Source organism: Chiloscyllium punctatum, chromosome 4 (genome assembly GCF_047496795.1).
Source record: "Chiloscyllium punctatum isolate Juve2018m chromosome 4, sChiPun1.3, whole genome shotgun sequence".
Classification (NCBI taxonomy): domain Eukaryota; kingdom Metazoa; phylum Chordata; class Chondrichthyes; order Orectolobiformes; family Hemiscylliidae; genus Chiloscyllium; species Chiloscyllium punctatum.
This window is the reverse complement of record NC_092742.1, coordinates 97,677,008-97,692,814: the sequence shown is the minus strand read 5'-3', so window position 1 is coordinate 97,692,814 and position 15,807 is coordinate 97,677,008. Positions and strand designations below refer to the sequence as shown.

Below are 15,807 nucleotides of genomic sequence, written 5' to 3'. Positions count from 1 at the left end.
TCGAACCTGGGTCTCTGTGCGATGAGGCAGCTGTGCTCATCTCTGTCCCACCATGCTGCCCATATTCTTACAGATAGCTGTGTGTTGACTAGCTGAGAAATATTAAGATGCCCTCTCAGGTAATGTCAGTAGCAAATGAATGCATCTGGATTCCCTTGTGATTTAGAACAAGCATGCCTTCAGGAAGTCTTTGAAGTTAGAGCAGCTAATGCTCGCAGTTTAAAAAGACAAGTCTTAAAGGCTTTGTGTCAGACATATGCAGCATTTGAAATAAAGTAGATGAATTAGTTGCGCAAATAGATGTAAACCCGGTATGGTATTGTTAGGATTACAGTGACATGGCTACAGGGATGGGGTATCACAGAGATCAGCGCTAGGACCCCAGCTATAGGCTTATGAACGTATAGGCTTATGAAAGGACTGGACACTCTGGCAGGAGGGAACATATTTCCGTTGATGGGGGAGTGCCGAACCAGAGGACACAACTTAAAAATACGGGGTAGACCATTTAGGACAGAGATGAGGAGAAACTACTTCACCCAGAGAGTGGTGGCTGTGTGGAATGCTCTGCCCCAGAGGGCAGTGGAGGCCCAGTCTCTGGATTCTTTTAAGAAAGAATTGGATAGAGCTCTTAAAGATAGTGGAGTCAAGGGGTATGGAGATAGGGCTGGAACAGGATACTAATTAGGAATGATCAGCCATGATCATATTGAATGGCGGTGCAGGCTCGAAGGGCAGAATGGCCTACTCCTGCATCTATTGTCTATTGTCTATTGTCTATTGTCTATTGACGATATATGTTAATGATTTAGATGAGGAAACTGACCTCAGCTTGCAGATGACATGAAGCAGAGTGAGATGTGAAGATTATGCAGAGGTGTGAACTATGTGATTTGGACAGATTGAGTGGGCAAATACATGACAGATGCGAAACATATGGATAAATTTGAGGTAATCTACTTTGGTAGGAAAATCAGGAAAGCAGATAATTGTTTGAATTGCTGAAAACAGAGAGGCGAATGTTCAACAAGACCTGGGTGTCCTTGTGCATCAGTTGTTCATAGTAAGTGTGCAGGTGCAGTAACAGTGGCAAACTGCATTTTGGCCTTAGTATTGAGAAGATGAGAGTGCAAAACAAAAGATGTCTTGCTGCAATTATACAGGGCATTAGTACAGCCACACTTGGAACAGTGTGTACTGTTTTGGTCTCCATATTTGAAGAAGAGTGTTGTTACAAAGTTTTGTAGAGTACTCATGTAGTGGAAGGCAGGAAACTAGAATTTGTTTGTAAAAATGATAGGAGGCACGGGTGTATGGCTCCTTTAAGAGGTAGAACTTTTCTAAGCTTGGAGATTTAAGCAGAAAATGGGTCTGTAAGCAGCTGAAAATGTACAGACAGTTCTAAGATTGAAACATGGATCAGTTGGCTGTGAGACTGTAAACCTTAGGCTTATTTTGATGCTTTGGCAACTATCTTGAATTCAGCCAATTAATTTAGACCAAGCATTTTCCAACTGAAAACCAACTGAATTTAAATCTGATGCTTTTGACAATCACAGATGAATGTTATTGTAAGACAATTGATATGTCATCCAAGACATTTAAGCACAGCATTTTTGGAAATCAGGGAGAGCAACTGCCATCAGAGGAATGAATATCTAGCTCTCATAGAAATCTGTAAACTCTCAAAGAAAGCACCATCCATCCATAAAGGGTACCACAGCACTTCTAGTTAAGAGTCCAAATGGAAGAATTCACAGAGAAAACATCCCTGACAGAAGGGTCACAAAGAAAAATGTTCCTGACTGGAGAGATAGCGCAGAAGGTAGAACATTCTGGTAGACACATCCTGTATGGACTTTGAGAGTCTAAGTTTTAATTTAGATTTCTTATCACTTGGGTTTATGTAAGTCAGATTTGTGTTTATTGGAACAGCATACTAATCGAATTTGGTTCAGTTAGGGAATAGTTAGTGGTCAGTGGGGAATTGTTTGGTAGTTGTTACAACTTGTTAGTAGTTCTGGCAATTTGCTTACTGTTAGGATTAAATAATTAAAATTGTTACTTGTTGTTTATAATGTACTATTTGTGTGTTTTTAAAGAAGGAGGTTCATATGGCTTTTGTAGCACAAGGGATTGCGGGGGGGGGGTTTGGAAATGTAGGATTAGGATATCCAGCCCCATGACTGAATCATACCTAAAGGCAGAGCAGCTTAAGAAGTCGAATTACAGACTCCTATCTTCTCTGTTTCTAGGTTTATGAGCTGGCTGTTGAACTGGACAATAATGCATTAGGGAGAAGAATGTTAACTGGGAAATTTATTCCTAGAAGCAGTCACAACCTGAGGACAAGATCTTCTGAATTGATCAGTAGTCATAAAAACATTGAGAATAGTAACAGGAGTAGGCCATTTATAGCCCATTTAATATGATCATGGCTGATCACCCAAGTCAGTACTTTGTTCCCGCTTCTGTTCCAAATCTTTCAATCCCTCAAGTGTCAGGACATATGTATTGCTCCATCTTGAAAACATTCAATGCTTTTACCTCAATTGCTTTCTGTGACATAGAATTTTAGTCTCGCCACTCTCTGGATGAAGAAAGTTTTCCTCATCTCAGCCCTAAATGACCTACCCCATATCCTTAGACTGTGACTCCTGGTTCTGGACTCCCTGGTCGTCAGGAACATCCTTCCTGCATTTACCCTGCCTAGTGCTTTTAGAATTTTATAGGTTTCTATGAGGATCCCTCTCGTTCTTCTAAAATCTAATGAATAAAGACAAATCATCCAGTCTCTCTTCATACATTGAACTTACCATCCCAGGAATCAGTCTGGTAAAACTCCTTTGGACTCCCTCAATATCAAGAGCATCCTTCCTGAGATAAGGAGTCCAAAACTGCAGACAATAATCCAGGTGTGGTCTCAGCAAGGCCTGTACAATGCAGCAAGACATCCCTGCTCTTGTACTTGAATCTTCTTACTTCTGAAGACCAACATACCCTATGCTTTCTGTCAGGGACAAGATGGCATGACTGCGAGTGAGGCAAGTAAGGGGACACAGAGGGCAAGGTTATCAGGGTTGAGGTCCTATCAGATTATTTTAAGAGAACGGCACCTGCAAGCTGGATGAGGAAAGTGACCATGGCAAAGGAGACCATTTAAATAGAGTGTGAAATAGGGATAGGATGGTAGTAGGGTTAAGTATCATTCTCTGCGACAAAGAACTAGAGTCGAGACAGCTTTGTTGGTTGCCTGCCACTTGCCAGGGCAACCTTAGATAGGTTTTGGTTCTTGTGACTTGCAATTTGATAAATGCAATTTGTACTATAAAGGACTGTCTAAACCTGAAACTGGGGCTGCTCTTCTGATGAACTTCATACTATGAAGATAGAGAGGATTTTAAACTAATAGTGGTGGTCAGGGATCAGGAATCAAATGTGGAAAGATGTGGTATATCAAAGAGTAGGGACATAGTAAGAGAGAGGCAAATAATAAGATATAGGAAATGAAAGTCAAAAAGAGAGAAAGAAAAGTAAGAGTACACACAGACGGCGAAGACTAAATGCTATAAGTATCATACAAAGACAAAGCTCTGAATGAATATAGCACTCAAACCAACTGATAGTGCACATTGAAGTAAATAAGTATGATCTGACACTCTTTACTGAAATATGGCTGGAGGGTGGATCATGAATAATGAGGAGCATACCACATTCAAGATGAATAGGTAAAGATGGAGGAGGAGCAATGTTAACCAAGGATGGTATTTGGAGTCATAGAGATGTACAGCACAGAAACAGACCCTTCCGTGCAACTCATCCATGCCAACCAGATATCCTGAATTATTCTAGTCCCATTTGCCAGCACTTGGCCCATATCCCTCCCAACCCTTCCTATTCATATACCCATCCAGATGCCTTTTAAATGATGTAAATTGTATCAGCCTCCACGACTTCCTCTGGCTGCTCATTCCATGCCTTTGTGTGAAAAGGTTGCCCCGTAGATCCCTTTTATATCTTTCTCCTCTCATCCTAAACCTATACCCTCTATTTCTGGACTCTCCCAACACAGAGAAAAGGTCCTTATCTGTTTACCCTATCCATGCCCCTCATGATTTTATAAACCTCTGTAAGGTCACCCCTCAGTCTTTGATGGTCCAGGGAAAAGAGCCCCAGCCTATTTAGCCCCTCCAACCCTGGCAACATCCTTGTAAATCTTTTCTGAACCCTTTCAAGTTTCACAACATCCTTCCTATTGGAGGGAGACCAGAAGTGCATACAATATTCCAAAAGTGGCGTAACCAATGTCCTGTCCAGTCACAACATGACCTCCTAATTCCTATACTCAATGTTTGTACAATTAGAGATTACCTTGATTCAGGAGATCAGTGTGTACAATCTGTTTGAGTGAAAGTAAGGAATAGCAGGGGAAAAAAAAGTCACAAGTTGGAATGGTCTACTAACCCCATAACAGTAATCACAATACTGGACAAAGTAAACAAAAAAACAGCAACTTGTGTAAAAGGGTGACTTGAATCAATATTTAAACTGGAAAAAATCAAATTAGCAGCAGTAGCCTGAAAAAGGAGTTAAATTTCTCACCCTCAAAATAAATGTGAAGATGCCTCTATCCAATAGGATCCTTCATTATGAGATCACAAATTAGTCCTGCTTTTACACATTATCAAGCCTAAAACAGCCTGTTCCCAAATTAGTTCCAGAACATGTGTTCTAAGAAACTGCCTTGAATACATTCTACAAGCTAACCCTCAAGATACCTTCTATATGGAGACTAAAATCATCCATGTTATTGCAGTACCTTTGTTACAAACTCACATTAGCCCTTGATTTATTCTCAGTTCCACACCGTACCTACTGTTAAAAGGCCAATAGACTATTCCCACCAGTCAGAAGTTTCAGTTGCTGTTTCCGATCTCTGCATCTTGATCTTCTGAGTCAAGAATTTTTCTCACTACAAAACAGATCTCATCCTTTGTTAAGAGAGCTACATCACCTCCTTTACCTTACTTATAATATTTCCAAAATAGCAAACACTAATGAATATTCCATTTTTATCATCTTGCCAGCACATCTTTGTATTCCCATCATATCCTGCAGATTTATTTCTCCTTAGAATTCCTACAGTGTGGAAACAGACAATTCGGTCCAACAAGTCCACACCAACCCTCCAAACAGCATTTCATCTGGACCCATCCCCCTACCCTATCTTTGTAACCCTGCATTTCCCATGGCTAATGCACCTAACCTATACATTCCTGAACATTATGGGTAATTTAGCACAGTCAATCCACCTAACTTGCACATCTTTGGACTGTGGGAGGAAACCAGAATACCCGGCAGAAACCCACATGCACACAGGGAGAACATGCAACATCCAGACTGTCGCCAGAGGGCAGAATCGAATCAGGGTCCCTGGCGCTGTGAGGCAGTAGTGCTAACCACCAAGCCACCCAAGTTTTGCTCAATTCATCAAACGTGCTGCAAATATTATTTGTATTCAGATAGCAAGTCTTTCATTCTCTTAACATTTTTCTCTTGTTTGCCAGTGTCCTCATGTTTCCTCTGCTCCTTTTTCATAAACCTCGCCATGTTGCTAAGCAAAACACCTTGTCCTTTTCCCCCAACTTTTTAAATCCCCTTAATATGAATTCTTCCCTCAACGTTTTAGTTCAAAGATTATTTTAATCAGTTACACAATTTGCCAGCATGAAAGACCATCCTTATATTACAGCTCCCTCTTTCTCCAGTCTACAGAATCCATTCAATCTCCTCACCCATGTGTACGTACACATACTACACAATAGCCCTCTCCCCACACCCAACCTACAGAATCGTGCCCCCTCCCCACAACTTACCAAACCTCCCTCCCCACATAATGGTACAGAATCCATCACAGCCAGTGGTATCCACAAACACACACTGCAGAATTCCTAATGCCACCCTCATTACCTGCGGCTTCAAGAGCTCTGTGCAGTTGTCAACAACAATAAAATTCTGTGCATAGCTTCCCGACCATCCATCATGAACTTCACGATTATTTTCAAAGTAAACGATACTTTGCCCATCCTGCAATGAATTGAAATATGGAAATATATAAGTAATTGACATTTTCTGCATTTTTTTGGGAATAGTTAGGAAATGGGTGGAGATGGTGGGGCAGCAAAGTGCTGTGACAGAAAGAGGTGGGTAGGAACTTGAATGGCAATGGTGACAAACTCAGGAGGAAAGGAAAGAAATGCCTTCATATGAAGGGAAAATTACTTCTGCTATGAGCAATGTAAAAATGTACAGAAAAGACTGAAACATCACATCATTCATGACTTCCAGATATTCTAAAGTACATTAAAAGCAATTCAACAGCTGCAGAGTGTTTTCGCATACTGAAATGCAGCAGCTGTATTGCACACAGCAAGCATCTCAAGAACAGAGTTGTGATAATAACATGGCAATAAAATTTTTTGGTTACTTATGTGATGGATAGACATTAATCTCGACACCAGAGAGAACACCCTATTCTTCAAAGTAGTGCCATGGGATTTTTTTTTTAACGAGGACAAACAGTCCTCAGGTTAGTCACTTTATCTAAAATATAATGTCTCTGACAGGCAAAGTACTGGCTTTATATTAAAGACTCTATATTGGGACATGAACCCACCACTCTCTTACACGCAACGAAGAGTGCTCCCACTAAATCAACATCGTTAAGATGTGATAAAATGTAATATAGAGAAAGCTTCTTTTGTACTTGCAGCTCTGCGTAGCTGTGCTGGTATTTGAGACCAGTAGCATGTTCACCAGCCATGCAAAGTACAGTTTCTGGATTAGTGGTGCTGGAAGAGCACAGCAGCTCAGGCAGCATCCGAGGAGCAGTAAAATCGACGTTTCAGGCAAAAGCCCTTCATTAGGAATACAGGCAGAGAGCCCGAAGGTTGGAGAGATAAGTTAGAGGAGGGTGGGTGTGGGGAGAAAGTAGCATAGAGTACAATAGGTGAGTGGGGGAGGGGATGAAGGTGTTAGGTCGGGGCGCGGGGAGGGTGGAGTGGATAGATGGAAAAGAAGATAGGCAGGTAGGACAAGTCATGGGGACAGTGCTGAGCTGGAAGTTTGGAACTAGGGTGAGGTGGGGGAAGGGGAAATGAGGAAACTTTTGAAGTCCACATTGATGCCCTGGGGTTGAAGTGTTCCGTGGCGGAAGATGAGGCGTTCTTCCTCCAGGCGTCTGGTGGTGAGGGAGCGGCGGTGAAGGAGGCCCAGGACCTCCATGTCCTCGGCAGTGCGGGAGGGGGAGTTGAAATGTTGGGCCACAGGGCGGTGTGGTTGATTGGTGCGGGTGTCCCGGAGATGTTCCCTAAAGCGCTCTGCTAGGAGGTGTCCAGTCTCCCCAATGTAGAGGAGACCGCATAGGGAGCAACGGGTGCAATAAATGATATTGGTGGATGTGCAGGTAAAATTTTGATGGATGTGGAAGGCTCCTTTAGGGCTTTGGATGGAGGTGAGGGAGCAGATGTGGGGGCAGGTTTTGAAATTCCTGCAGTGGCAGTGGAAGGTGCCAGGATGGGAGGGTGGGTTGGAGGGGGGCATGGACCTAACCAGGTAGTCACGGAGGGTCTTTGTCAACGTTTTACCTGCACATCCACCAATATCATTTATTGTATCCGTTGCTCCCGATGTGGTCTCCTCTACATTGGGGAGACTGGACGCCTCCGAGCAGAGCGCTTCAGGGAACATCTCCAGGACACCCGCACCAATCAACCACACCACCCTGTGACCCAACATTTCAACTCCCCCTCCCGCTCTGCCGAGGACATGGACGTCCTGGGCCTCCCTCACCGCCTCTCCCTCACCACCAGACGCCTGAGGAAGAACGCCCCATCTTCCGCCTCGGAACACTTCAACCCCAGGGCATCAATGTGGACTTCAACAGTTTTCTCATTTCCCTTTCCCCCACCTCACCCTAGTTCCAAACTTCCAGCTCAGCACTGTCCCCATGACTTGTCTTACCTGCCTATCTTTTCCACCTAGCCACCCTTCCCCCCCCCACCGACTAACACCTCATCCCCTCCCCGACTCACCTATTGGACTCTATGCTACTTTCTCCCCACGCACCCATACCCTCCTCTAACTTATCTCTCCACCCTTCAAGCTCTCTGCCTGTAATCCTGATGAAGGGCTTTTGCCAGAAACTGCTCCTCGATTTTACTGCTCCTCGGATGCTGCCTGAACTGCTGTGCTCTTCCAGCACCACTAATCCAGAACCTGGTTTCCAGCATCTGCAGTCTTTTTTTTTGTAAGATTACTTACAGTGTGGAAACAGGCCCTTCGGCCCAACAAGTCCACACCGACCCGCCAAAGCGCAACCCACCCATACCCCTACATTTACCCCTTACCTAACACTACGGGGAATTTAGCACAGCCAATTCACCTGACCTGCACATCTTTGGACTGTGGGAGGAAACCGGAGCACCCGGAGGAAACCCACGCAGACACGGGGAGAATGTGCAAACTCCACACAGACAGTTGCCTGAGGCTGGAATTGAACCCGGGTCTCTGGCGCCGTGAGGCAGTGCTAACCACTGTGCCACCGTGCCTATGAAAAATACAGTGCTACTTCCTATTAGATTGTCAGAGCACAGGCAGAGGCTGAAAGAGACAGACTTCATCATGGTTCTCTTGCTTCCAAATTATATTTTAAATAGTGCCACAAAAAGTATTTTGCTCCCACATTTATTCTGCCCCACAACTGGTGGATTAAAAAGTTCCACTGTGAAGATACGTTCTATTATTTAAAACAAAGTTGCTCTTATAATGTAATGAGGATGCATGGAGCCATGACTTTACTTAAAACTCCATTTTTCACACCTTTACTCCAAAAACCCTAATGAAAAAAAACTAACTCGGTCTTGAAATGGAAGGAACTGTCCCACAGCGTTTACAGCAATGACAGATGGTTAGGGAGGACAGCAGAAAGAACTAATTTCAAATTTCCACTACCCATTGCATGAAAGGTTCCCATTGAGTTTGGTCCCAACAGCCTAGCTTTACTTGTAAAATGTTTCCCTTGTTCATGATTTCCTTGATGGAAGAAATAGTTTCCCTTCCTCAATCTCATCAAATTTTTGAACATTTTCATCAAATCAGTACTCAATCTTCAATACAGGTAGTTCTTCTATAATGTGATGGTTGCATTCTTGCACAAACCCATATTACAGAAAAATCATGCTTTAGGAACAGCACTTAAAAGCGTTGGTAATGTAATCGCATTACAGCCAACACACATTTTAAAATTTGCATTTCAGAAAGTGCCCCAATTCATCAATCACATTACAGTGAATTCACGTTAACAAAACGTGCGTTATAGCAGAACAACCTGTACATAAACAAAATGCATGTATCATTTCTAAAATTTATTCTGCAAAGTACTGGCATCACCTTGTTCCTTCCTGGCATCTGGTGTCAAAAACTGACAAGACTCTACACAACTGAAACATCACCTCTGCGCCTTTATATTCCTTTTTGAGGAAAGGCTGACAGAGTGCCTTTTTATAAATGTCCATCTGGTTTTAGTGATTTGAGAGCTTGAATGCTTAAATACCTTTGTTTGTACAAAGTTTGTCAACAATGAGAAAATTATAGCATTTCTCTGTCTTGAGAACAAGATGAACAAACTTGTGTTTCACTATAACGTTGCGACTCGTTTGATCAATCAACATCCCTCTGAAATTTCCTGATCCTACACAGACTATTTACTGTCCCTCACTTGATAACATTGATATTCAGTCTCTACTATATCATCCAAGTCACGGTCAATACGAAGAGTTAATGATATCCAGAACGGATCCCTGAGGAACACCATTTGTCATATTTCCGAAACTGCTTATTTTTATACCCAGTTTCTATCTCTAAAACTGTGAGAAGGCAGTGGTGTAGTGGCAATGTCACTGCACTAGTTATCCAAAGATCCAGCCTAATGTCCTCTGTTAGAAACCTAACATGGGAGATGGTAAAATTTGAATCAACAACAAAAATCTGGTGTTAAAAAAACCACTCAAATGGCTATTATGCAACCACAGTCAATTGTTGTAAATACCGATTTCATTCACTAATATCTTTTAGGGAAGAAAATCTGCTGTACTTACCTGCTCTGGCCTAAATTGACTCCAGACCCACAGAAATGTGGTTTGACTCTTAACCATTCCCTGAATGTCATGCAAACCACTTGGTTCAATGCAATATATGCTGCCATCCATAATCCATGAATGAAAAAAATTCCAGCAAATCTATTAGTACCCTCCAATTCCATGCACTCTGATTTTTCCAAATTACCTCTTGTACATAATCTTATTGATTGAGTTCTGGAACAGAACAGATAATGTCTACATATATTACCTCAACTGTGTCCTTAAAACAAATTCTACCAGGTTAGTTAGAACTTTCATGCACCTAACAAAACCATGCTGGTACTCTCTGGGGTAGTGTGACCAAGCAATTGGAATAAGTAAGCTAATCAATGACAGATTCAAATAACTTCCCTATTATTGACAATAGGGGAAGTTGTATTAACTTGAGCACTGTAACTCTGACAACAATCTTCAAACAGTCAACGTCACTAGTACAGAATACATTTCACAATATTGCAGCAATTCTGATAAATACGGCACCAGTGAAAATCTGTAGCTTATGATTTCACATCCCTACCTAAACCAGATTTGTCAATTCCCCACATAAGAGGACTAAATCAAAAGGAATGTACTTAAAGTGGGACGTATACATGTTCCCTCTTGTTACTTTTTAGAAAATTCAATTTAATGATACCACAGGGTAATATTCCAAGCCAATAAAAGAGCTCCATTAAAGTACAACAATCATCCCTTATTTTTCCCTTCTTCCTGTTAAATCTTAGCCTTTACACAGCACTTTTCATAGTAACATCAATAAAATGCATGTGATTGTCAAGGAAGACCACACAAAAAATTGAGATTGCAGTACATGACCAAAGGTATGCAAATTAGACTTACTGGCATGTTGAAGACTTCATTGTAGCAGTGTGAATACCTGAGGTACCATGAAATGTTAAAAGTCAATGAGGGATCACACGTATTCTTCCCATCAAGAACTAGATGCAAGAACAAAAGAAGGAATGAGTAAATGTGAGGATAGCAGCATAATGTTATTTCTAGAAACATTTGCAAAGGCTGTGAAAGAGACCCACAATCTCACAACAGTGTTCACTCATGTCACTAAGCCTTACGTCACTTAAGGCAACATACACAGAACACTGCACTCAGCAGGTTTGACCTCTATGTGCTACATCCTGTTAAACTCAGCAGATACTCTCTCACCTTTTATAAGCTATCAATATAAAAATGCAATTGATTTCCTACTCATACCGAGTGGAAAATATTAATAATTTAAACAACATCAGGTATTGGGCTGTTACTGATACAGTAAGTAAAAAGTTTAGAGGAGAGGCAGGCCAACAGCATAAGTTGCATATTTTCTCAACTGTGGACAAAGTCGGTCTTTGTAACATGTGGTCATGGAGCAATGGCTGTTCACTGTTGTGCTGAACTCAACTGTACTTCAGAATTATGATTCGTAATTGAATCAATCACAAATATAAATGGTACATGGGATCGTGGATAATGTCAAAGGAAATAGCATGGCAGCATACTAATCATCCCAATTAGCCCAAGAAAATATTCCCACTGGCAGCACAACAGCAACTACCCTTTATTGCTAACATCAGGTACATACCTTCATCTCACTCAAACTGACCTTTCTTTTTAGTAAAATCCACAGAAATTTAGGATAACTCATTGTATAATGATATTTTGAGTCACCATATGAAATACCAGGTTTAATATTCTTGGAATTCATTCTGGTGTTATCAGTCCCTAGTTCCTATCATCTATTATAATTGCCAAGTATATTTCTGTTCTTACCCTTCTTATTCTGACTCTCCCTTTGTGTAGACATTTAGAGCCTATATCTCGGTAGCTCTGCCACCATCGAATCCTCCACTCATTGTGTAGCATCCTGAAGAAGGGCTTATGGCCGAAACGTCGATTCTTCTGTTCCTTGGATGCTGCCTGACCTGCTGCGCTTTTCCAGCAACACATTTTCAGCAGTAGCTATTGAATGCCCAATTTTGAACATGCATACCACTGAGAATGAAGTTTTGCTCAAAATTTTTTAAGACTTCGTACACTTGATTGTAAAACTAAGGTGCTGTCAGAAAATCTAACTCCAGTAAACATGAGGTGTCTATCCACTTTCAACTTCTGGCATAGCAAAGGCAAGCACTGAATCTGTCATTTTCAGATGAAATTCTGTCAATCTTGTGTATGTAATCTTTCAAATTTGATTATATATTCTCCTACTGAATAACCATTGGACTTTTAAAATGTATTAAAGACTATCCATGCCTCTTATGTCTTTAAAAGATCATCTTCCTTTAAATTTTGTTCACATATATCAAGAGATTATCCAAACCTTCCTTGAAATATAGGGATAGTGCAGGAAAATGGCATGGAGGTAAATGATCAGCCATGATCTAGAATGGTGGAATAGATTTGAGTAGCTGAAGGACCTTTTCCTCCTTTTAACTGCTTTCAAGCAGTTTAAGAAGGCAGCTGATCACCAAGATATTAAAAACCAAATTTCCTGTTTTATCCGTGGTGAAATCATAAAAGTTCATAATTGTGTGGGAAGATGGTGGTGTAGAGATAATGTCACTGGAATTGTAACAGACAATCACAAGCTAATATTCTGGGATCATGGGTTCAAATGCCACCATAACAGATGGTAAAAGTTTAATTGCACATTTTATTGAATTCAAAGCTAGCCTAAGGAGACCATGCAAACACTGGCTTACATGCAACTCCAGACTTGACTGTTAACGGCCTCTGAAATGAGCCTAGCAAGCAACTCAGTTCCAGAACAATTAGGGATAGCTATAAATGCTAGCCAATACAGCCACATCCATATCAAATGAATGGGTAAAACTAAAACAAAACTGCAGTACAAATACTGCAAAAAGATAAATTTCCTAAGGGACAACTAGGTTGCTTTCTGTTCAGTAGAATTATGTGGACTATCAGAATTATCAGGCCAGAGTAAAATCAGGATGCTGGTGATAGTGGGTTTTTCTAGTCTGTCCAGTTAGTGGCTTTGCAGCACAGTTAATCAATAAACTTCAAATACATGTTTGGGCTGGCCTTCACGACAGTATGACATCCAGTTTTCATCACATTTTAACAAGAATGAAGTCCTTCAAAGAGTGTAACAGGAGATTTACCAGAATGGTCCTGGGATGAGTGCAGTCGTACAAGGTTAGGTTAGAGAAGTTGGCATCTTTCTTCTGGTTAAAGGAAAAATGGGGAAAGATTTGATGGAGATATACAAAACTGTGTGATGGTTAGAGAAGGCAGACAACAATTAGCTGTTCCTATTTATTGATGCTATAATGACTAAGGGGCACATTTAATGTTTTAGGCAAGAGATATGGGAAGGTCATTATGGCACGATGACAATACCTCAGTCTCCAACCAATGAGAGGGATATCAAGTTCTTTCCTTGGCAGTAAAACATCAACCAAGTCTTTTGAGCATTGTCCATTATAAAATTGTGGATCAGCTTTTGGGGGAATTCAACAGTAATGAACTCCTCACCACCTCCACCTTCCAACATCACACGTTCCTGTTGCCTCCTACCACCAATTCACACACAATTTAAACAAAAACTATTACTTACATTTTAAAAAAATAGTGCTGCCATTGAAAAGAGTCTTCCTGAACGTATAATTAGAATTGAGCTGAAGCAAAACAAAGCAAAGAGAAAGTTTAATTCAATATGATCAGTGAAATTTGAGACTTGAAAACAGTTTTCAACCATGACTGCATGCATGCCAGTAAAATGAAATCCTAAACTAACTAACAAAGTAATGTAAAACAATTTTTAGTTTATTAGCATTTCCAAAACCTGTCCATTTGAGGCAATTCAAACCATAGTAACACTCAGTTATAATGTGTAATTCTCCCATTACAAAATAGCAGATTGACTCAATGTGAGCAATGCCAAAGATTTGCACTGTAGTTATGTTATTGTTTGTTGGAGTATGCATTTAAATAAATATTGAACAAAATATTCAGTCAAGGCTAATGAATCAAACCAAACACACACACTGTGGTTTCATGGAATAATACACAGATCACATTCTATTAAAAGCAGTTGCATGTTTTCAGGTGTGTTCTCACTTTGTAAGTACAAAACAACTTCGATTATCCAAATGAGATGGTGGAGAGTATTTTGTTAGAATAACTGACTGTTTGGATAACTGATCTGATCGTAAACAAAGGAATCCATGTTTACAGAGTTTTTATTTCACTCAAATCGACAAAATGTGTATAAACACTGGATATTGCTTTAGAATTCATGATATTTTACAAATAAAATCACTTTTTGTCTACAGCTTGACTGAAATCTGTGAAATTTTTTGCTGCCATTTTCCTTAGTTTTACACCGGTCCTCGACAGTAGCTGGCATGTTTCTATTTGGCGTCATCCTGCCGTCCAGACTAACCAATCCCTCAGCAACCACCCAGCCCTTGGAGAGAGAGTGAGGGGCACAAAATACAGGGGGAACATGAGAGAAGGAAGATTTTTCGCTGACCCAGTTTCCGTCCTCTCATCAATTTTAAAATTTTCTTGTCAGCTGAAAGATTTGAACTACTTTTTGTTTGGGGAAAAAAAAAGTCATCGTGAGATAATGGGAGGAAAAAGCAACAGAAATGAAAAGTGCGAGCACATTTTTTGACTTAACTAACTGGAGAATGAACTGAGGAAAAAAAATTGTTGGGTTTGCAAAATGAAGCAAGTCAATATTAAGAGGGAATCTTGCTGTTCAAGCGCACAGCTCAGGCTTGCACATATATGTTGTTCTTGTGTGTTTACATCACAAGCTTTTGTCCTCGGGGAGAATAAGTATCGGACAGCCTTTTTATAAAAAGTGTAAGACTTGACTTTAACGTCACGTCTCAAGTATATATTTGAAGCTAATTGTTTATTAAAGCATACTTGCATCTATATTCCTGTTCAAATTTACAAAATTATGCATTACATGGATGCGGAATAGAATTTTCCTACTTCAGCTGAAATGCATGTACAAGGACCTTAGATCTTGTTCAGATAATCCAAAATTCGGAAAATTGATGTCAGGGTTACAGAGGTTGCTCTGTATACAGCAGCATACAAATAGAAATGGTGATTGAATGTGAAACTTTAAGAAGACAAGGTCTTCACTTCAAAGGGAATGGAGTAGAAAGTAGACAAGTTTTGATAAAACTACATAAGGCTTATTCAGACTAAGGCTAGAATACTGTGAACAGTTTTGGGTCCCTCATCTGAGGAAAGATATACTGGCATTGGAGGGAATCCAGAGTAAGTTCACTGGGTTGAAACCAGATAATGGGGGTACTTTCGTATGAAGAGAGACTGAGTAGATTAGGCCTGTACTCACAGACATTTCGAAGAATGAGAGGCAACTTTATTGAAGCTTAGAAACTCACTAGGGGACTTGACAGGGTAGATGTAGAAAAGCTGTTTCCCTTTGTGGTAAAGTCTTAGACAGAGGGCATTGTCTCAGAAGAAGGGGTATTTGGGACAGAGATAAGGAGGAATTTCTCCCCTCAGAGGACAGACACTTATTGCAGAGGGATGATGAGGCTGTGCTATTGAATACACTCAAGGCTGAATTTGATTGTTAAATCAGTGAAGAATCAAGGGTTAT

At 40.7% G+C, this 15,807-nt stretch overlaps 1 protein-coding gene across 2 annotated transcripts in view; it reads right to left on the bottom strand.

The window, feature by feature from the left end:
- Positions 1-15,807, bottom strand: part of LOC140476561 (transmembrane protein 87A-like) — a 68,577-nt gene that overhangs the window by 51,766 nt on the left and 1,004 nt on the right. For both annotated transcript variants that reach the window (XM_072569358.1, XM_072569359.1), the window contains exons 2-4: positions 13,774-13,834; positions 11,037-11,134; positions 5,971-6,087 (exon numbers count right to left, since the gene is read on the bottom strand). In XM_072569358.1, the coding sequence (XP_072425459.1) occupies positions 5,971-6,087; positions 11,037-11,134; positions 13,774-13,834 (276 nt within the window). The remainder of the gene's footprint in view (positions 1-5,970; positions 6,088-11,036; positions 11,135-13,773; positions 13,835-15,807) is intronic.